This window comes from Paramormyrops kingsleyae, chromosome 12 (assembly GCF_048594095.1).
Source record: "Paramormyrops kingsleyae isolate MSU_618 chromosome 12, PKINGS_0.4, whole genome shotgun sequence".
Lineage (NCBI taxonomy): Eukaryota > Metazoa > Chordata > Actinopteri > Osteoglossiformes > Mormyridae > Paramormyrops > Paramormyrops kingsleyae.
Genome location: NC_132808.1, coordinates 9,389,402 through 9,412,367, shown reverse-complemented (window position 1 = coordinate 9,412,367; position 22,966 = coordinate 9,389,402). Strand labels below are relative to the sequence as shown.

Below are 22,966 nucleotides of genomic sequence, written 5' to 3'. Positions count from 1 at the left end.
TTGGACAGCTTTCGGAGACGTAATTGCGCAGTGGAAGCCAATCAGAGTTTGCACATTGAGTCATGTGCTGATAAACACCCAATCGAAGATGAGCATCTCCCCATTATAGCGCCGTCTGAGGCTCGAGCTTCAGAGGCGTGTCTCAGTAAACGTCATGGTGTCAAACAACATTGAAAGCACGTGAAGGGAGTGAACTGCTGAAATGACAAGACTGTGCGTGTTTGTCGGATGAATGGTTTTTCATTTTAATATATTGCAAGACAGATAGATAGATTTTAATTACACGCTGAATAACACAAGTATAAAAACGTAATTTTTATCCACTCCAATTACAGTTACAAATTACATTTTAGGTGGAGTGGTGGCTGTGAGGCTAGGGATTGGTGCTTCCAATTGGAATGTTGTTGGTTCAAATCCTGTGGATGCCAGCAGTGATTCTACTCTCTTGGGCCCTTTAGCAAGGTCCTTAACCTGCAATTGCTTTGTCCTGGGTATGATGTTAATCTACATCCAGCCCTGCAAGCAGGTCCTCCAACTTACAGGGAAAATTTGGAGGTTGGTGGCAGGATTGGCACTCCAGCTACCAGATAAAACCTCATACTGTTCTATTCCATTTGAACATGTGTGGTGCTGAGGTATCACATGGCTGCCCTCTGGTTCTCAAAGTGGTTCATTGTGCGATAACATGCCGCAATCAGCAGCTGTTCCTTACCTCAGTTACAGTGGATGAGGATCACAGATCAGCCGTATTTACTCTGACTTTTGAGTGAATATTTAACCTAACCTAAATTGGAGATGTGATTTTTAGGAAAAGTAATAAGTAAAGAAATAGTATAAACCGATGCTGGCCGAAAATTTGCAGTTTACTTTTTAAAGTTTCTTCACACATATTATCCATGCTGTGATGTTGGGACTGGGCCACCTGAGATTTGCATTTGCATTGGAGAGGTGATAGTGTCATAATAATTAATGCGCAACACGCACCCGATGCATCATGTTACAAAATACACGTCTGATAAATTAATCAAACTAAATTACTGAGCACTGCTATGCATAAGGGGTTTAATGAAAACACATGAGTGGGGAATATGTATAAGGAAACAGAGTGTAGTTCAGCAGCTGTTTATTTTAGTATCTTTAAAATATTATTATTTATTTTTCATTCAATTTATTCATTTTTCTTTAGTGGGTAATGAATAAGATCTGCAATAAACAAGGGATATCATATTATTATTTTGACAGGGATCTCTGTGACCAAGAAAATCTGGCATGTGAGCACTCAGTTCAGTCTGGAAACAGTGAAGAGTCACATCCACAGTGATTTGCCACTGGTAGTAAGTAAAAGGCTAGCAACAGGCTACTGAGCAATATAATACATCAGGGTGATTTGTCTACATCCATCCATGTTCTAACTACTTATCCCGGTCTGGGTCTCCTGTAGTCTATCCTAGGCAGCACCCTGGGTCGGAATTCCAGTCTGGGTCTCCTGTAGCCTATCCTAGGCAGCACAAGGTACAAGTCTGGGTGCACCCTGGGTCGGACTCCCGGTCTGGGTCTCCTGTATCCTATCCTAAGCAGCACAAGGCACAAGGCTGGGTGCACCCTGGGTCGGAATCCCAGCCATGTAAGACACACACACACAATCATACCCTAAAGGCCATTTAGAGACACCAATGAGCCTATAGCTGCATGTCTTCTGTGGGAGGAAACCTGTAAAATTGAGGGAGAACATGCAAACGCCACACACACAGCCAAGGCAGGATTCGAACCCCAAATCCTGGCGTTGTGTCATATTTTTTGGCATGCTAATATAACACCCATATTCAAAAAAGGGGATAGAAGTAATCCAGCAAACTATAGGCCAATCAGTTTAACTTGCATTACTGGAAAAATAATGGAAGCTATAATTCAAGTGAAAATGGTAGATTACCTAGATGCAAATAACATTATAAAGGATAGCCAACATGGATTTAGGAGAGGTAGATCCTGCTTAACGAATCTGCTTGAGTTCTTTGAGGAAGCTACAAGTGAAATTGATCACAAAAAGGCCTACGATGTGATTTACTTAGATTTCCAGAAAGCCTTTGATGTTGTCCCCCACAAACGGCTCTTGTTAAAGCTTAAAGCTGCAGGAATTTTAGGACCTGTGGCAGCTTGGATCAAAAACTGGCTAACTGATAGGAAGCAGAGAGTAGTTATTAGAGGCACTATGTCACAGTGGGCCTCCGTTTATAGTGGGGTACCGCAGGGTTCAATTTTAGGACCACTATTGTTCCTAATTTACATTACTGATATTGACACGAATACATATAGTAAACTGGTTAAATTTGCAGACGACACTAAGGTGGGCGGGGTAGCAGATACTAATCTAGCAGCAGAGAGGCTTCAACGGGATCTGGATTTAATTAGCGAATGGGCTGATACTTGGCAGATGAAATTTAACACAGATAAATGTAAGGTAATCCATGCAGGGAGCAGAAATATACAGTACAGATATTTTATGGGTTCCACTGAAATAAAGGTAGCTGATTACGAGAAAGATCTCGGTGTGTATGTTGATGCTTCCATGTCCCACTCTCGCCAATGTGGGGAAGCAATAAAAAAGGCGAACAGAATGTTGGGTTATATCTCTAGATGTGTGGAGTTTAAGTCAAGGGAGGTGATGTTACGCTTATATAATTCCTTGGTAAGACCCCACCTAGAATACTGTGTGCAGGTTTGGTCACCATACCTCAAGAAGGACATTGCTGCCTTAGAAAAGGTGCAACGAAGAGCTACGAGAATGATTCCTGGTCTTAGAGGAATGTCTTACGAGGAGAGGTTAGCGGAACTGAATCTGTTCAGCCTTGAGCAAAGGCGACTAAGGGGGGATATGATTCAGGTCTATAAGATTCTAACGGGTCTGGATGCTGTTCAGCCAAATGACTATTTCAATATTAGTCTAAATACTAGAACTCGTGGCCATAAGTGGAAATTAGCGGGAGAACATTTTAAAACAAATTTGAGGAAGCACTTCTTTACACAGCGTGTAGTCAGAGTATGGAATAGTCTTCCTGCTATTGTAGTGGAAGCTAAAACCATGGGTTCCTTTAAATCAGAGCTAGATAAGATTTTAACAACTCTGAGATATTAGCTAAGTTCTCCCCAAACGAGCTTGATGGGCCGAATGGCCTCCTCTCGTTTGTAAATTTCTTATGTTCTTATGTTCTAAGCCGGTCTTAGTACAGAGGGCATAAGATGCTGGAGGGTTGCATATGTCACACCTCCAGGCTTATGGGCAGAGGTGGACATTTCAGGTCCAGAAAGTAAAAATCCAAACCAGGATTTCATTTCAACCAACCAGTTGAGCATAAAGAGTCACAGTCACAGAGTACTCAACTGGTTGGTTGACATGAAATCCTGGTTTGGATTTTTACTTTCTGGACCTGAAATGTCCACCTCTGCTTATGGGTTAGTTTCCCACTGTTATGATCATGTGAGACTGTGTCAGGATAAGTGGTTAAGCAAACCACATTGATATCCTGTTCTGACGGTTGGGCAATTCCCCTTTTAAAAATACCTCTGAGGTAAAGTGTCCTTCAGCTGGCTTGCATGCAGCAAGGTCAATCCTGAATGGTTATCAAAAAGGCTATGGAGCTAGCTGAGCGGAGTTATTAATTTTATATATTGGTTCCTACTCCTCTACAGCTGCTCACATGGAGGTGTCAAATGTCCTTCCCTGTCTCAGCACCCAGCTCCTCCTGAAGGTATGACATTATAAACAAACTGTTAATTACACAGCTGTCCTGCCAGGAATCATGGGACTTATCTGGACACATTACAACAATGTTCAACAGGGCAGGATGTTTATCAAAATGAAATCTCTTGCTGACAGCAATACTGATAAAAATAAATAAAAAGAGGCTGGCTGATATTTGTCTGTTTTTGGCAGTGGTACTTTATAATGTTTATGGATAATTAGAATTACAAATATTACTGGCATTAATACTACCTCAAACAGATCATTACTAGTGGACAGAAAGTGCAGGCATAAGATTTTATGCACCCACCACCAAAAAGCTACTGTCACCCACTATCAGATCACTTTGTGCCGTTTGAGATTATTCGTGCAAAGATTATTCTAGAAAAGACGCCTCCTGGTCACGTTGTATTGGAGCTGTTCCAAACAAGGCCCTTGATCCAAGCAGCAGAAATGAGGTTCTTTGTAGGATTGCTAAGTCAGCTGTCCATGATAACATGAGGAATTCAGAGACCTAGGAGAACCTTGGACTGGACTAGCCCCTCCCTGCTGATCTCATGGCACACTGAAGGGATTATGTATTGCAACCGGCCTGCAAGCACCTGATTACACCTAAGACAGCTGGAAAATATTGGTGGGGAGGTTTGGCAAAGCCTGCTGCCACTGTAATCCTGAGAAGTGGAAAATTGAACTCATAGTAGGATGGATAGATTAGATAATCTGTGCACTATAAAGTTACAGGTTTGTTGTGTTGTTTTTAATAAATTTCCCAGAACAATAAACCTCTGAATCCATAACCTTGAAGTAGGTTTCCGGAATGGATGTTAGTGCTATAGGAAACATCCCAATTCCAGAGTTTTTCCCAGCAATCCAGATATATGAGCTGGTGATACAAGGAAATAATCCAGTAAACCACAACTGCAAAGCCAGTGCCCTGGGAGTTCATGTTGTGTTGCAATTTTAAATCACATGGTGACTAGACCCAACAAAATCTGCATGGTTAGCTTTTTCAAACTTGCCTACAGCACCATCTGCTGGCACGACAGATCTAGCAGGTTAGTATGGTGAACTCTCTCATTTCGCCGACCTCTGTCAGTGTTCACCAGGAACATTCAAGCAGTACCTTTCATACATGGGGAGTAGCAAGGGTGAAGCCTACATGGCCTCTTTTTGGTAGTGTACAGCTTTACTGTGGCTTTATTATTTCCTGTCACTGAAAGCGGTCCTGCCATCGGCCTATCATAAGCCTGCCATTGGCCAATCATGAGCCCCTTTCCAGTAGGTTTAAATCATGCTGTCTTACCTTGACCTTTTCCCCAGGGACCAAGTGGGCTCACCTACAGCTTTTCTCAGCATTTACTCAGTCCTGCTTGTGTAGCACTAACCCCCCCCACCCCCCTACATTCTGTGTGTGTCCAGTAGGGGATCTCACTACATATTACATTTAACTCATTTATAGGATGCTTTTATCCAAAGCGACTTACAGTAGAGGGAAATGGCTACAATTTGTGTGTGATCACTAAAATCCCACTAGTTAAATGCCCGACACCATTAGTTTCTCTTATTAACGTATCATACTTTATGTTTCATGATGTATTGCTTTAAGAATTCTCCTGTGCACCATATATATTTTTATCAATGTGTAACTGTCGATAAAGTTTAATTACAACACCCCTCATTGTTTGGAAATTCATTACGATTTTCCATGTTTCCCAAATAGTGACCATCTAGGAATAGAAAAATAAACTTACAATCAAAATGTAGAAGAAAGGGGGAAAAACTCACAAGTAAAAATGTCTTAGAACTTTATTAAATTTGGACTTATAAGAAGTCACCATATTTCAACGCACTTCACAATTACTGTATGAAGTGCATTGGTATATACCACCAATCCAAAAGGATTGATTCTGCGGTCAACATAAATACAAGTTTAAAAAAAAGACAGTAGACATATTTACATTGTGAAAGTCAGAACTAGGATTGTACATCCAGACACAGATTTCAGCGAGGAAGTGATCAGCTGGTGCCCAGCTATCTAAAGCACACAGTTATGCAGTTTTCACAAATCGACTGATTTGAAAGGATTCTGTCCTAAAGGATGTGACTCCATGATAAAGGCAAGTGGGTCCTAAGGCTGAAAGCGGGAGCCGGAGCCGGAGCCCAGGCTGGCGGTGCTGTGAAAAACAACCCCCACAACACCCCCCACCCCCCCCACAAGAACCCCCCCCCCCCACCATGGACAGGCTGCAGGACACATGTCCCCTTTCCACAAAGGAAAGGATTAAAGCCCAGTCCAAATTGTATATTTACACATTAAAAAAAAGACGTAACGAATCTCTGGAAAAGTACTATTTACAATTCATTACAATTATTAGTTCTTAATGCCTCTAAAGTTCAATTCAGTCTGGTAGATTTCAGTTCCTCCATGATTTCAGGTATGTTTTCGATTTACTCATCTTCAGGAAATACCCACAGTTTGTAAGGAGGTCAAAACAACAAAGTAATAGCCCTGTTAACATAATCTAGTCAATTTTGACATGATTGTATAATCTGTCAGTTTTCTCGCTATTACATACACAAAAAATGATAGTACCTCTTGAACAGAGGTGTTCAAAGCACTGAAATTTACCAAGCCTGGTTAACGGTTTTCATAAGATATAACAAACCCTGTACATCCAATCCAACTTTCACATCCCCATACAGGTGTGTACGTCAGCTTCTCGTGTTCAGACACGTGGCGATGAGCATTCCCAGGAAGACCAGCTGCCCCACCCTCCCATCCCAGCAGCAAAGCGCTACTCTCAGTCCTGCTAGAGAGGTGGCAACAGATAAAGCAGCTCCTTCTACAAATCCTTTATTTACAAGGTTTGTGGGAAGAAAAAAAAACGTAGAAAAAAGAAGCTTCCCAACTCTCTCTGTTTTCCTACATAAAGTCATACAGAGATGGCAGGTGGTGTGTGTGTGTGGGGGGGGGGGGGGGGGGTTCTCGCCTCATGGGGAGTCATCCTTCATCTCACTTTAGTGCAAATCTTTTAGGCTTTTCACACAGCTGACGGCAGGGCGAGTGGCAACGTCGCTGAGGTGAGAGGCGAGAGAGGTTGCACCAGTCAGCCAGGAGGGGGCGGCATTGTGAGGCAGGCAGGTCTGAAGGCCCCAAGGTGCACCGCAGTGTAAATTGAGGGCAAATATTTTAAAAAAGCACAAAGTCGAAATGAATGTTCCAGCCCCCTCAAACACAGGTCCAGGGAATGAAACTGAACGTTATCAGTATCCGTTACGGAATCGGGAGCACACTGCCACAACAGTGGGTGAGACAGAGCTCAGGTGCTGGGCTGACGGCTGGGACGCCCTGTGGACGAAGAGCTGTAGGTGCGAGAGCGCTGCCTGAGGGCCAGCCTGGAGGGCACCTCCAGCTCCTGGAAGAGGGGAGTCTCTGTGATCTCGGCCACTTCAGGCCGCTCGCTGGGGCACAAGGACAACATGCTGCGGACCATGGCGAGCTGGGGGGGCAAACAAGGCAACGGCTGGCTTAATGTATGGCACTCTGTACACACGGACTATGAGAAGCGTTCTGGCTCTTTACAGACTCTTACAGTTATAAGTATGGCACAGCTCTGATAATCTGAAAGTTCTAATCGATTCATCTGCCTAATGGCTGTTTCTGTGCTCCTCGTGAACTGCCACCAGAGGGCAGCAAAACTCCTGTTACTCACCTCCTGTGCATTATTTCGTGAGAAGTCATCAGGAAACTCCATAGCTCTCACTTTAGTCAATGTCTATGAAAGTAAAAAAAGAAAAAATTACTGAAGGGACACAGACAGACACACTCAAGCACACATTACACAGGAAAAACAGACATACGCAAGTCTGTACATTTGTCAACATCATGAGTCAACAGAACACGACACTTGACAAATACTCAAAAAAAACTGAACTAGTTTCTTGTGGATTTTCCAGTTTAACATACCTGAACTCTCTCCATGTGGGTCCTAAAAGGACACAGCAGCTCAAACAGGATGAGGCCCAGGGAGTAGACATCCACCTTGTGGGAGTACGAGTTCCCTGACAGCTGCAGGGCAGAACAGGAGCAGGGATTACTCACAGATGCGGAGGGCTGAAATCGCTGAGCTGCTAAGATTACATCCATCTTCTCTAACTGCTTATCCAGTGCAGCGTACCGGAGAGCCTGGAGCCTATCTCAGGCAGCATAAGGGTGGGGACACCCTGGATGGGATGTCAGTCGATCACAGGCCACATATGCACCCACAGTCATACACGATGGGACATTTAGAGATGATAATTAGCCTAACTGCCTGTCTTTGGACTGCAGGAACAAACCAGAGTACCTGGAAGATACCCAGTATGACATGGGGAGAACAAGCAATTGGCGGCTCAGCGGGGAGCACTATTGTCTCACATCTCCAAGGGTTGGGGATTTGAATCCTGCCTCCTTTCTACATATGCTAGCTTTTGTATGCATTTAGAAAATTAATATCAAGTTAGTATAAAGAGCAAATTCTGTCACAATGAGTCTGTGCATTCTGTCCTAACTGAAGTGGAGAGTCAATGTTACTCTAACGGTCAGCCTGCTTGTACACATTTCAGGACAGACAGTTCTGGGGAAAACTCAACAGCACCATCCTTCCAAGAGTCTTTAGTTCTAGGAGTACACCTGACAGCTCACCCTCAGCCTGACACATACGAGAGGTCTCTGCATCAGAAGTGGAGATTTCTGGTCCAGAGAGTACAAATCCAGACCAAGATTTTGTTTTCAACCAACCAGTTGGGCACTCTGAGACTGACTCTTTATGCTCAACTGGTTGGTTGAAACAAAATCGTGGTCTGGATTTGTACTCTATGTACCTGAAATCTCCATCTCTGCTCTGCATCATTTAACGAAGGATACATTCATAAACTGAATACAATGATTCATCAATATCCTAAGACTAAATACTGATTATCACACAAACACTGAGCCTGCAGATCAAAACAGCCAACCTCTTCTCCTTTTCTGATGTTATACAGACAGACAAAGCTCTGTGACACTTCGGTTTACACCCCAGTGAGTATGCCACCTCCTGGGTGCTCCCTGGTGCCCTCACCTGCTCTGGGCTCATGTACAGTGTGGTGCCCACTTGGCCAGTGTGTCGGGCATAGCCTGGCATTGTCAGGGGCATGCCAGTGTCTTCCTCTTCCTCCTCCTGGTCCATGGCTGTCACCAGCCCAAAGTCGCCCACCTTCACCACGTCATCCATCGTGAAGAAGATGTTGGAGGGCTGAAGGATGGAAGAGAAAACAGAGAAGAGAAGTCGGATCAGAGTCAGCATCGACTTTGCCAGGACACAAACTATGAACCAGACGTCTTGTGAAGTGCTACAAGCCATGAACGGCTACGGTTCTGGAGGTCGATCAGCAGAGCCACGGAACCCTCGCTCACCTTGAGGTCGCGGTGCATCAGGCCCTTTCCATGCAGGAAGCTGACGGCCTCGGCGATCTGCAAGAAGATGTCCAGGCACTGGCCTCGCTGGCGCTGCTCCGGGAAGCACCGCTCAGCCATCCAGTCCTTCAGGTTCTCCTTGCGGCACAATTGCATCTGGATGTACAAGTAGACCTTGGGAGAGGCCAGGGGCCGCGGCCGGTGGGTGGGCAGCTCCAGGCTCAGGTAGTCGGGACGGGTCAACGGCTGGGGGGAGGGGGCAGAGCCCTGGTCGCGAGAAACGTCCTTGGGGGTGTGGTCACAACCAGAATCCTCGAACACGATGTCGAAGGAGGAGGTGGTGCGGTCGGTGGAGCCGTGCGGCGGACACAACTCAAAGGAACTGGGGGAGCCGGAGCACTCGGGCTCCACCTGGCTGTCGCCACTGGCAAAGAAGCTGAGTGGGCCCATGGTCACGGTGCAGGCAGGCAAGTCCCCATGGGCCTGGGCCCCCTCGCTGGACGACACGTCCCTGTGGAAGGAGAAGGTGTCCGCCGGGCTGAGCCCACCCTCCACAGAAGACGTGTCTGAGGGCTTGGAGACCGGGACCTTCACAGACAGCGGGTCCCTTGGGTCTGGGGAGCTGAGTGGCCAGTCTGTGGTGCTGAAAGAGAGGCGTGACATCACACATCAGGGCGGTACACAGAGCACAGGGGGGCCTTCACACTCTGTGTGTGATTACAGACAAGCATCCTACCCTGGGTTCCATAAGAACACCGCCGATGTGCTTAATGTGAGCGGCTGCACACCAGAGTCACAAACACTGTCCAGCAGGAATGGACACCAAGACTCTTTGGCTCAGTCACCATGGAAGAGGTACCTGGTATCCTTCAACCAGCGCTGGTCCATCTCTTCCTGCCAGTCCCCAGGGGGGCTCTCCTGCCAGGCGTTGAAGTAACGGATGATGCCTGGGTGCTCCAACTTGGCCAGAGCCTTCACCTCACGCATGACCTTCTCGCGGGCCAGCTCGCTGCAGGGGACAGCACAAAGTGGCTTGTGGTCAAAGTCAGCCCGCTCAGACAGCCCCCCCCAGAATCTCCAGTCAGCCTTGGGTGTGCCTGTGTGTCTAGGGGGCTTAAAGCTTAGGGTGCATTTCTGTGGTCTCAAAAGATCCATGCCAACTGGGTCCAAATTCGAGCCTTTGACTGCAAACATCCAGACCGATGACAGCTTTGAGCGCAGAAGCAGATGGTCTGGCAGGGATGTGTACTGAGAGCACAGCAGACTCAGGAGCAACGTGCCGGGGCAGAGCAAGCGCTTAGTGCACATCAGCCTTCATGTACATCCAGATATTGGTCAGGATACACATCTACTCCTGATCACCAACCTCAGAAGGGGCTGCAAATATTGCTTTATAGTTTAAAAACCAGAGTGTGGAATATGACTAGTGAAAAAAAACACCAGACAAAATTCAGAGGGAAGCTTTAGCGGTAGGGAGTTACAGTTATGCTAATGTGTGTGTAACAGTACAGCGGCTTCTCAGCGTGGCACACATTCTAGAGCTAAACGGCGTCTCTTAGTAACACTGCAAAACGGACTGCAGAGGCAGCCAGCTCAGCACACAGCCCTTTGAAAAGCTCTGCTTCCTGTCAGGCGAGCAGCACGAGCCGCAGCGCAGTGTGGCAGGTGGGCGCCCAGTGACGGCAAACCGCCGGCAGCCTGCCGCCCCGTCCCGTGAAAGAGCCGCTCGGAGCGCGAGGCGCCGCGTCGACGGAGGGGGCGGGAGAAGCGTTCTATCTGGCTATTTCACACCGCAGACAAAGCGTGTCTTGCCCCAGCTGACAAGTCACTCGGCCATCCACAGCACAGTGTTCCCAGGCAAGGGGGGGGGTGTACCTGTTGGGCAGTCGGATCCTCTTGATGGCATAGTTGCAGTCGTCCACTTTGTTGCGAGCCTCAAACACCACGCCGAAGCCCCCCCGGCCCAGACACTGCACCGGCTGGAAATCAGTCAGGTACCTGCGGGGGGGAGCGCACACGCAGGTAAACATCTGCGTCCTTCCTGTCCTACATATTCCTCACATTTATCAGCTTTCACCTCTGACCCTTTGAGATTGTGCACAGAGCTGTAAGAATCATGCTTTAACCATATTATCTTCCATGGGGGGTTTGTAGGCTACTAGATTGATCTGGGAAGTGAACTCAGACCTTAGGGTTAGTCAAGGAATTACAGAGATCCATGACTGAAATGAGCATCACCACCACAGGGAGGCTAAGAGCCACACAGAAGCCATTGCTGAGAAGATCAAAGAAGGCCCGTAGTTTCCAAGGTGAGCATGTGACAGCGTGCGAGATCACATGGGGGAAGGACGTGTGGTGGATTCCGGAAACTCGAGTGGGTTTGCTGCTGTGTTGCAAACTGACGGCACTCATTACCCCAATATCACAGCAGTGAGCAACATTTTAAAAAGGTGTGAACTGGGATACATGGCAAAGAAACACACCGAAGTATTTAACCAAAAACCTTTTTTTAAATTGACGGAATGCTGTAAAATACACATTTTACATCAGAATTATTTTAATCTCGATTCGGATCACTGCTGTCTCAATTCTAGAAACATATCGTTAGTGTGAACAAAATTTTGCTTTAGCCTGAGTGACGCAACACGAGGTAAATGAGGTTAATGCTTTATACTTCGAGGTTTGAGGGCCTGTACACTGTGTAACCCACCCAGGCCAGGGTGCTCATGTGTGGCATGAAAATGAAACTCGGAGGCTTATGGGAGGAAACTGTGGAAAGTAGATACAAATGCCTTTAAAGTGGGAGGGCAAACGGATGCTAACCGCAGCCACTATGCACACATGGGTGTTTTTGACTAACAGCCATAGCATAACCCCCACCTGGACACGTATTCCGTGCTCCGGCACTCCGTCACCATCACCTCCTTGGGTTCGTCTGGCTCCAGCTCCAGCTTGCAGTCCGTCTGACACTGAGTCTCAGACTCTTTCCGCTGCTGGTGAAACAATGGCAGAGTGAGGCCAAGTGTGGACGGAATGGGAGACAAAGTCAAGTGCAATCGCAAGGCCAGGAGCACCACCTTGCGTTGGGATGGACGAGCGAAAGCGGCTTCTCACCCGCACACTGGCAGCTGGCGGGTGGAAGAACTTGCGGACGATGTAGGTGGTGGCGGCAATGCAGAAGACGATGGTGCCCAGGATCTCCTTCCACCAGGGCAGCAGCAGCACTGGGTCCTTCCTGCGCAGCTCGGTTGGGCCGCTGTGGCCCGGCACCAGGCTGACTGCCGTGTCCCGCCGACCCCGGTACCGGTCATTATAGGGGAAGTAGTAGCCATTGTCTGCAAGGGGACAGGAGAGAAAGCACAGAGTCACAGTCCATCCATCCATCCACATTCAGCATCATATCATTCATTATAAACTGTAGAAACCTCAAGCGCAAACTCTCACCAACCCATATGGATCATTAGCGTCCCATATCTGCCCAGCCTATGACCCGCCTGCTGATATGCCACCCAGAGAATAAAGCCGCGCAGTCCTACCATATGGGTACTGCAGCACTGAGAGGGCCCCGTTGCTGTACTCCTCATGGGAAAACTTGTCGTTGTTCAGGCACTTGTCAAACTCCTCTGAGCCGACCAAGACTGGGGTCCGAGATGGAGAATCTGTGCACAAAACAACGGCACGCTGGGAAAAAAGCTACTACATCTGATGGCCTGAATCTCAGTAGTTCTAAACACTACTGAACCAAAACCCATGTAAGAAGGTATAAGCTTTGTGGCTACTGCTTGACCAGCCAAGAGCACTTACGGATCAATGGTTTCCACTTGACAGTGGGGAGGGAGATGATTCCCCCGGTGTTGCGGCTGTCCAGGGCTTTGGGCCGAGTGGAGAACTGCTCCGAGATCCGCACTGAAGACTGGAGGTACAGCTGCCCCTGGAACATCCCTGGGAAAAGAACATGCATCCTCATCATCCTTAAGCTCCATCTCAAAACGCACACGCACACTTGGATTTAATAGCATGACTGGAGGCCATTTCATCCCAGGAGAACTGGACAGCATAGTGATGCTGAAGAAGAATCCAGAGATTATGCAGGCCAGTGTTTGCTGTTTCTCAGTGGGACCAAAGGAGGTCAAACCATGGAAATAATCAACATGAGTTTAGGTGCTTCACAGGCAAGCAGCTTGAGATGTTACACCAAACTGGAGTGTTTGTTGGGTAGCTGACCAGACGGACGAGTTTACGACATAAGATCAACTAGGTGACCGGCTTCTTTACCAAGGTAGACGCTGGATTCCGTGGCACCACGAGCTTCCTCCACAATCTCCTCCTCGTCCTCCTCGCCTGTGGTGTCGGGCCGGGAGGTATAGGACGTGTCATCGAACAGACTGATGGGAATGACCCTGCCTCCCTGTACCAGCCAAGCGGAGGCGATCGGGGTGCAAAACTGGGAGGAGGTAAGGGGACACATTAATGGGTGCATTCAGCAATGGACGCTTCATGGCTAACTGAACATCTCATCCAGTGCATTGTGTATGTGACTTCCTTCAGACAATCTGCTTATTTAGCTACATTTTCATTTTAGCTACAGATTTGGTAACACGTCTCCTAACAGTAACAGCTGACAGACTCCCTCTCACCTGGCGCTCCCAGGCCAGCCCTCCGCCCGGCTTGTTGTTGAAGGCCATGACCTTCCAGTCGGGCACAGACACTTTAATGAGCAGCCCGGGAGTCTCGGCTTTGGGATCCTCCTCCTCGTGGATGATCTGGGGGCCTTCCCGGGCTCCCTCACGCCCCGCCCCCGGCCCACTCGGCAGCTCTCCCTCAATGAAGTTCAGACCTGGTTGCGTCTCAGGAACGAACTTTAGCTCAAAATGTCCCACGCTAAAGTTCCACCTGCAAAAATAAGTCAGTCTGTGAGCGCGAGGCACAGGCAGCCTGTGAGCACGCAGTATGGACATCTCCATGCCTGTGAGCACGCAGTATGGACATCTCCATAGGATGTCAGCATGTAGCCAGAGGCAGCCTGGCACAGGTGAGGTGGCTCACTTTTCACTGCCGCTGCGGGGGCGGACTGCGCGGACGGTCTTCTGGGTACGCTGGAGCAACAGCACGTCCTCGCGCTCAAACGCCTCCTCATCCCAGTGACTGCAGCCCACCGCTGAGCAGATGTAGCGCAGCTGGTGGGGGGGGGCACATACAGGGGGCGGGTTACTGCCACGCTTACAACTATAACCTCCCACACAAGCTCAAGAACAGAACATCGCATCTCTCACACGCATGCAGACACACACACACAGATGCACGTGTGACAATAAGGATTTGGAAATGTATTTTAGGTGCACGTGTAAGTGTGCTAATCGGCCCTCACTGTGCCTGTGTATGACTCTACCCCCCCCTGCCCCCCACACAGTGCAACACATTCATTAACCAGTGTGTACGCTCGTCTATCTGTGTTGGGACCTACCTTTCCGCTGTACGCCCCCAGGCCGTACGTGGTGAGGGATTTCCCCCCAACCAGGACAGTGTCCTCGCGTATGCGGTATGACGACTCCAGCAGCGACTCTACGCTGAAGGGCACGGCCTCCATGCTCTCACGGTCACGGTCCCACTGGAAGAGCGCGCCGTCCAGGGATGGGATGATCATCTTATTCCCAAACACCTGCAGAGGAAGGAGAGGAGGCCCACATTAAAGCACCACCCACACCCCCTTAACCCCCACCCGCACTCCTTTAAGCCCCCCATGTCACAGGGCTGCGTGACGAAAAGATCACCCCGTGAGGGGCTCAGAGAGGCTTTAGCAAAAGCAATGTTATACTCCCCAGTGATGACTTGGTAATACAAACACAAAGACTGATATTACAACTGAATTCAAGGGAGTTTTTTCTGCTTTTTGCAGTTTCGGACAAATAAGGAGAATAAGGTTTACATCTGCATCCGATAAGAGTTTTCGCATGCAGATGCATTACAGATGAGTTGGTAAACAAAGAAAAGTAGATGAAGGGGATTTACTCCATGCCAGGAAATGAGACGGACAGGTCTATGAAATTACAGGGACTATGTTCTGGGGTATTTAACAGTGCAGGCCTTCGGCTCTCTCTCCTTTTGTGTAACTACGTTTCAAATCACCCAATAGGAACGATAAAAGGGACATGGGACAAAAAAACACTTTGTATCATTTACACTTGTTTTAAACTAGACACCAAACAAGCACCTGACATCAGGGAGACCCAAAGTGCATGTTAACAAAGGAGCAAATTGCTTATCACTGATTATTTAAAAGCCTGCCTGCAGATGGCCTGTCCAGTCACAACATAACAAATCTTTATTTATTTTTATATGTGACCCAGATCTGTCGCGGAGGTGAGAGCCAGTTTCCCCTTGGAGGAATGTTTATGCAGGGCACAGGGTAAACAAATGAGGTCACGGCATGCCTGGCCTTGATCCTCACTGTCCCTGCAAACCAGAATCTGACACAGTCATTTGAGACCCCTGGCTGAGGGAGAAGCCAGAATGAGTTAGATGGCAGAGGTGGTAGACATGGATGATGTCATCTATTCACACGGCAATGGGGGGGGAAGCACATCCGATTCAGGTGGTAAGAGGCTTAGAAAGAGGGGGGGAGGGGTTGTCAAAGCAATGACTCACGATCAGTTATTCAAACAGTTACTGTTGGCAGTAATCGGTCTATTTGTCTTGTGGCCCAGATTCCCCCCCCCCCCCCCCAAGCACGTGTGATCACACCATTCTTAGCCAATACACTCCCTCTGTGTGATCCTTCAGTGCATCACACCACACATCACCCCAACCTCTCAACTTCCTTTGCTGAAGACTTCGGCTGCGACCAGATGCCTCGGATGCCTTCAGGTTCAGCTCCGGTGGAAGTTTATGAAGCTGATTCAACAGAAGCTGCTTCAATATATAGCCTGTTTTTTTGCTAGCTCCACAACTTTGTGTCACCACAGAATAAAAGCAATGCAAGCCATTCTTGAAAGAAAAAAAAAAAGAAAAAAAAAATCACTGTGGACCGTGCAATTATTCCTCAGATTTGTGTCATAAACAAAAGCAATAAAGCGAGTCACATCTGACCAGGGAAACAGAACGGCGTCCGCAGCGGACAGCACCAAGCACATCACTCTGCCTGCTTGGGGAGGCGGCTAAGCACATCTATCCCTGGCGGTGTGCAGGGGAGGAGGAGGCGGTGCCGGGATGACATCATGCCCCCGCCTTGAAGCATTACCTCATCCTAATCCTTCTGAGCATGACTCACTCCACACCGGCTGTGGCGCGCATCCCTTTTAAGCACCAAGCCTTCCCCATTTCCCTCATGGCCACATTCCACACGTCGCCATAGGTGACGGCTCCGTGCCGGCGCGGCGCCTACAGCCAATGGCACCAGCCGCGGCCTGCCTCAGTCACTAAGCAGATTGGCGGCCAAGTAAATGGGGAACGCCAATCACGCTGCCTGGTTACACGGCTGCCAGGAGTTGCCGCTGCTCTGAGCCAATGGCGGGGCTCTCCAGCTTGGTGGGCCCGGGTCTGCGCCGTCCGATTAGAAGTCGATAGCAAATGAGCCAGAACGGGACCTATCCATGCAGCGGATTCGCTCCCCTGGTAACAGGCTTCGAAAGGGACGCCACCTCCATCCCTAAGTAACGGAGCTGTCTGCAGACCGTCACAACTCACCCGAGTGTAGGAGCCAGACCGGCTCCGTTCGGCTTCGCCCCCCACCCACCCCCGCACCTGGTGCCGCTACTACAGGGCGTAAGAGCGGCAGAGCTGGCAGCACGGCTTCCGCGAGGCCCAGCAGGTGCCAGTCACCCGAGCGATGGGCAGGGCTCTCTGTGCCTCGGTCATTCTGGGCTGCGATCGGGTTACGTGCCGCACGCCGACACAAAGTGCAGGAATGCAGTTCAGGGGCCAAGCGCAGGAGAGAAGAAGCTCAGCCGGAGACTCCGTCTTACCATTACGGGGACAAATTCAGCAATATGGCAGCCTTATGAAATATTTAATCATTTATGGATGAAAGACTTAAGATCTTTTTAGTCTCATTTTTACATAGGATTCAAACACAAGGAGTCCCTGCAGATTTAAGCTCATCTTTCATGTCCTAACCTAGCGTGCTCCTGTTTTAGAGTTAAGGAAGGTCAGAGATCTATAAATATGTGTTTTACCAGAGTAGCAGACCTGCACCTCTTAGGTCACGAGTGCAGTTTGCTCATTCTCACCTAATGCACACAATCCAAATCTGACCAGATAAAAGTCAAACTGCACTAACACAGTCATGCTTGTTTGATGTAAGGAACACAAGGCCATGGTTGACATTACTCATCTGGCAGTGGGGCACTTTGCTTCCTACACACACATTAGGAAGGGGCTTCTATCCAAAAACACAGTCAGAGAGAAAAACAGACAGAGGCTGAAATTCTGAGCAGTGTCTCCTATTCAAAGGTCTCTTCACATTTTAGAATTTTATTTAACTTTCAGACAGATGCATATTATATTTTAGACATTACCAAAATCTGAAAAATGAATAATACATAGCAAGATATACTCTAAGAGTGGTCCTCGGGGATAGTGATCTTCAGGAAGGGTATACATAACACTCAGGGTCCTGATCAGAATTAGTTATAAGATGGATGGATGGATGGATGGAAGGAATACACACTACAACTGACCGATTTACAGGGGGTCTCAATACGCCCCCATTGAATAAACGAGAAAAAACAAAAAGACAGAAACAAACTAACATTAGGTAACAGGTGGTGTTCACAGCACTTCACTTCCTAATGAAGCATCATGTAGCGAACTTTGACTAGATTTGCACCATAGACAGCATGAGGAATGTCATACGGCAAGGAGGATAACATTTCCGGGGCGGGGGGGGGGAAGTCTAACGGTACCCAAAAGGCCATTCACTCCCGATCATTAGAGTAAATCCTCATAGCTCAGCAATCATGTCAGCTGCGAAGTAATTACAAAAACAATGGTGCACCAGGCTGAAGGCCTGACAGCGCCATGAGACTGAGGAGGGTTAGGGTTACACAGGCTCTCTGAAGGGGCTCAGCTAGCAGGCACAGTCACCCACTCAGCTTCTCCGACAGGGACCGGTGCAGCCCACACCCAGGCTGTTACCACCATACCGAGATCGTAGGTAACTTCATCACACCCATAAGCTTTGTATAAAACTGACATTCCCCATTACTTTTCCACTTCAGCAATTTCTTCTCAGAAACTGCGAGAAATAATAGCTGCAGTTTTTATTTGTCGGCTCAAAAGGATGCATTCATTACACTGTCGAAAAGGGCTTGTCAACAGAAACATTCAAGACTAAACCACAATTTGTACTAGAATTACGTCTGACGTATGTATCCTGAAGCGATACAATAGTGTGTAATTGGTCGCATTTCCGTTCACAAGTATATGTTATCGATGCCATAATGAAGCTTCAGTGGGACTCAGCAGGGGGGGGGGGGGGACGCCGTACCTCAGGCTTGCTCAGACTGGAGGAGACCAGGCAGCCAGAGCCCACGTCCAGGTCCCACAGCTTACGGCCATGGTCATCGGGGTCCAAGGCGGAGATGCGCCCATCCAGTGTGCTGATGATGACCAGGGACCTGCATGCAGATGTTAGGGATGAAAGGTCAGTTGGCGTGTGGTTTGTGCTTGTGAGACGAAGAAAGCAGCACAGAATCACTGCCTGCTACTGTTCAGGAAGAAGAGGAAACCAGGTTCTTCGAGAAAATACCTCGACAGTTTCTGATGCTCACGGTTCCTTTATAAACACACACACACACACCCTGGAATGGAGCCGACAACATGCAGCCAGGACGGCAGAGAAGCCCACTGAACGACTGACCCACATGCAGGCAGTCTGAGCACACCTGCTTATCCAGGCCATCCGAGGAGAGGCCCGTGTGTGCGGCAGGAAGCCTGGCCGACACTGAGCGAGCGGCTCCGGAGCTGAGCGCTATATGTGAGGCTCGACAGCGCTTCCCAGCCCAGTGCAGACAGGGAGTCTGCCAACCCTCCCTCAATAAGCCGCGTGTCTGCCCACCCAAACCATCTCGCCAAAGATCCTACGCTCTCCCACTTCACACGTTTTGTGCTCCTACCAGCAGCCTAACTGTCAAGCTCAAGTTTAGCCTCATCTTTCATTCCCCCTCCCCACACACACCCACACACACACACACACACACACACACACACAACAGGAGCTCTGCCCTCCGACCGGCTAGCACCAAACCTTGGACTTCCTTGCGTCTGATTGGCTGAGCTCAGCCCCCCAAAAATGTTGGGCTGATAGGTTGTTGCTAAGCAGTAGGCATGCGGAGAAGGCGTGCCCGGCTGCTATTCCCGCCTCCCTGTCACTGAGCGGCCGAATGAAACTGATTAACTGCGCAGAGGAGCTGCAGAAGTGAGAGGAGGGATGGCTGAGGGGCGATCGAAGCCGCATTCTCCTTCTGTCTGCAGGCCACCTGAGAGTTAGTCTAAACAAGACTGCAGATTGCATATGACCCTGCTCTGAAACTGACCAGGGGTGGGGGGATATTGCAGGGGAGTGTGAATAAGCAGCATTGATTACAGGCTAGAAGGAAAGTTGTTTTTGGAAAGCGCCATACAGTCATCTGGAAAATAAGGGAAAGAAGCCTCTCTATCAGTGTTTCTCAGTCCGGCCCTCAGGGATGCTGGACGGTCCACGTTTCTGCTCTCTCTCAGCTCCCGATAGGACAGCAAAAAACTGTGGACTGTCTGAGGGTCTGCGAGGACAAGGTTAAGAAACACTGCTCTATGAGATACTGGGCGGGTTACTTGCTCTGTTTTGTCCTGGTCCCAGGCTGCCAGGCAGAGAACCAAGGTGCTTTGCCTATGTTTGCTCTGGGGGAGAGTCACAGCCACCATATGCTGAATAGAGGCAATGTGGCTTTGCGAGCACCTCATTAGACTGAACACAGAAATGTGCTGTTACTGTTAACCGTAGGGATTAGCTCACCTGCTGCCGCAGGCATACAGACTATGGGGAAGTGCTGTAGCCAGCAGCTTGCTCAGACACACAGAGCACAACCCCTCAACCAGTGCACTGATGGCACTTCAGTGCATTACCCCCATCCGTTAAGGAACTGACTGTCCTTTACACAGGTCTACAGTGATATACTGCAGAAAGTTAAAAATCAGAATGTCTGATTATCACAATAGTTTCCTATGTAAACAGACTAGCAGTGAAAAAATGCAATTAAACCAACAGCTCATTCCCAACACCCTGTAATCTCTAAAGAGTGCTGGGCATCTGACAGAACCGATGCAGAGTAAGACCCATTGAAGAAGCAAGAAGGTCTCCAAGGACCAGGAAACGCTCAGCCAATAGATGTCGCTGGCTCGGCCCCAGCCAATCATCACTCAGGTCCATTCCTTTTTCAACCAATGCGCAGCCTTCCGAAAAACCTAAACCAATGAGCTGAAGCGGCTGGCTGTCGCCGTGCAGCAGCAGGCAGGCCTCCTCCTATCCCAGGCAACGCTCCCCACTCCACACACACTGACAGAATGAAAACACACAACAGCAGAACACGTGGGGAGACACTGCGGTGCAGCACCACACCCTGGCCGTCTCCTGGAGCAGGAAGCGTGTTGACACTCGCACTCAGACATAAAGACATTTAGCATTCGGTCTGCAGAAACATGGTCCTAGCAGAACTCAAAGTCTGCATGAAGATATCTGAATGATCCAGAGATGAACAGCCAATCAATAATGCAGCTGCAGAACGAAAAAAAAGTGTCCGACTGAACAGTGGGTTTGATTGTCACATGACCAAGCAGCCTCCTACGGAATAATAAGCCATCTAAGTTTCCAGTACTCACGCTGACTTTCCATAATGACCAACACAGCTCAGTCTTGTTTTAGCGGGAGGTCCCTGTCACAAAGTACAGGCCACTGAGCCGAGCTGTTACTGTCAGCCATTCGCTGTTCACGTCGCTGTCATGCTACATCCGACACCCATCCTCAGCCACACCGAGTCCGAGGCTGGCCCCTCGCCACGCCGTGGCACTCTTTCCCACTAGGCACTGGGCTCCCAGCAACAGCCAGGAACTTAGGCACATTGGTTTATTTCAGGCAGCTGTGTCAATCAAAAGCACAGCGCTCCACCTCGCCCAGAACCAGCAGAAGCCCCTGAGATCACTGAAGGTGCTACTAGGTTCCACACCAGCAGAAAGCACCAGCACACAGCATCCCTCAAATGGCAGAACATAAACTTCACCGTGACTGCACAAACTTTCCTAAAAAGCATCCATGACCTCCCATTCCCCAAAGTATTCTGATGACACTCTTCACATTTAATCCCTTCAACAGCATTTGTTAAAGCTCAGTCAAATCATCACCCTTTAATTTAAAGTGTTTTTTGTTTTGTCATCCATATGTTCAGTAAAACTGAACATATGGATCAGCAGCCTGAAATATACCAGCATAGTCCCCGGTCTATGAAGGGACACCAGGAAAGAAGTCCTTAACACTCAAGGAGAGAGAGAAAACTATGAACGGGGAGCATGTAGAAGACCTGTAGCTGAACTCAGCATAACATCTAGAACGAGCTGCATCTGCACCACAACCTCACAAACACATGCACGGGTCACGGACTGCAAACAATCTGGGTTTAAAGGCGCGAGTTAGCCCACCTGGAGGTCCGTCGTGACAGGCTATCGCAGCGCATGCTGACCTTGCGGCAGCCCAACCTCCCACGCACGCATCCACCTTCCGCAGGCTTTGCACTTGAGGATGAACACAGCAGCCACTGCAGCCAGAGTACAGAGAGAACACAGTACGCTGGGACAATTGGGGGGGGGGGGGGGAGGGGGGGGAGGGCTCACACATGGCAACACTGCCCCTCGCAGCCCCCCCCTCTCCAACTCGCACGCGGCTAAATCAAACTTAGACAGACTCGCTCCATCCCTCCCATTGGCTGCGTGCCTACTACAGCCTGTGTGGCTGATTTGTTGTTGCTAAGCAGTAGGGAGCTAGCAACAGACAGGCAGAGCCACATGGTCCTAGTGCAGGCCGGCTCCCAGCCTGCCGCTCAAGCTTTCCATTCTCAGTTCATCGACCCAACTCCGTGCCGAGTAGGCAGAAATAAGACCAAAATAAAAAAGACCCACGCCCTTTCAACCAGGCCATCACAGCTAAGACTGACAGGGGACAGAAGATAATGCTAGTTCCTACATTCATAAGTGTTTTAAATCTCCAGAACCACACATGTGCGTCCTAAACACACCAACTCCACCTTATCTGCAGAGGGCGGAGAACCAGCAGGTCACAATCATCGTTAAAAATCCAGAGACTAAACTGTTCTGGGAAGTGAGAATATGTAAATATAAAATTAAGATAATTAGCTCTGATAAAACTAGAGATAAAAAAGAGAGGCATTAAAAACCTCAATATTTCACATTACAAAAAAAAATTAAAAAAAAATTAAAAATTAAAATCACCATCCAACATGGGACGCCTGTTATTTTTTAATTTTAAGTTAAATTATTCTTCTTAAAAGGGTTAAGAAGTGAAACTGATGACAAAGTTACTCACTAATAACTATGTGCTGGAAATGATGCACCTGAGCCTACCAGAGTCAACACCATCCGGCAAACAGCTCCCATTATTAAAAAAGAAAAAAAAAAAAAAAACAACTTTCCCTGGTTACAGAACTCGACGTGAAAAACACAAGGACACGAACTCTCCCCCTCCTCTCCTCCCAGACGCGGCTAACTCAAATTCTGAACACTCCCCCCTGCTGCCTCCTGATTGGCCG

The 22,966-nt window shown here is 48.5% G+C and overlaps 1 protein-coding gene across 4 annotated transcripts in view; it reads right to left on the bottom strand.

Moving 5' to 3' along the window:
- Nucleotides 1-5,956: 5,956 nt before the first annotated feature.
- eif2ak3 (eukaryotic translation initiation factor 2-alpha kinase 3) overlaps nt 5,957-22,966 on the bottom strand; it is a 30,438-nt gene continuing 13,428 nt past the window's right edge. For 3 of the 4 annotated variants that reach the window (XM_023795652.2, XM_023795655.2, XM_023795653.2), the window contains exons 2-17: nt 18,661-18,790; nt 14,641-14,835; nt 14,223-14,353; nt 13,814-14,069; nt 13,452-13,620; nt 12,981-13,118; nt 12,713-12,835; nt 12,291-12,511; nt 12,057-12,169; nt 11,052-11,174; nt 10,036-10,185; nt 9,177-9,819; nt 8,842-9,015; nt 7,707-7,808; nt 7,453-7,515; nt 5,957-7,239 (exon numbers count right to left, since the gene is read on the bottom strand). In XM_023795652.2, the coding sequence (XP_023651420.2) occupies nt 7,060-7,239; nt 7,453-7,515; nt 7,707-7,808; nt 8,842-9,015; nt 9,177-9,819; nt 10,036-10,185; nt 11,052-11,174; nt 12,057-12,169; nt 12,291-12,511; nt 12,713-12,835; nt 12,981-13,118; nt 13,452-13,620; nt 13,814-14,069; nt 14,223-14,353; nt 14,641-14,835; nt 18,661-18,790 (2,911 nt within the window). In that variant the 3' untranslated portion in view covers nt 5,957-7,059. Of the gene's footprint in view, nt 7,240-7,452; nt 7,516-7,706; nt 7,809-8,841; nt 9,016-9,176; nt 9,820-10,035; nt 10,186-11,051; nt 11,175-12,056; nt 12,170-12,290; nt 12,512-12,712; nt 12,836-12,980; nt 13,119-13,451; nt 13,621-13,813; nt 14,070-14,222; nt 14,354-14,640; nt 14,836-18,660; nt 18,791-21,842; nt 21,959-22,966 lie in introns of all 4 variants that reach the window. The other variant, XM_072718634.1, reaches the window with a different exon arrangement.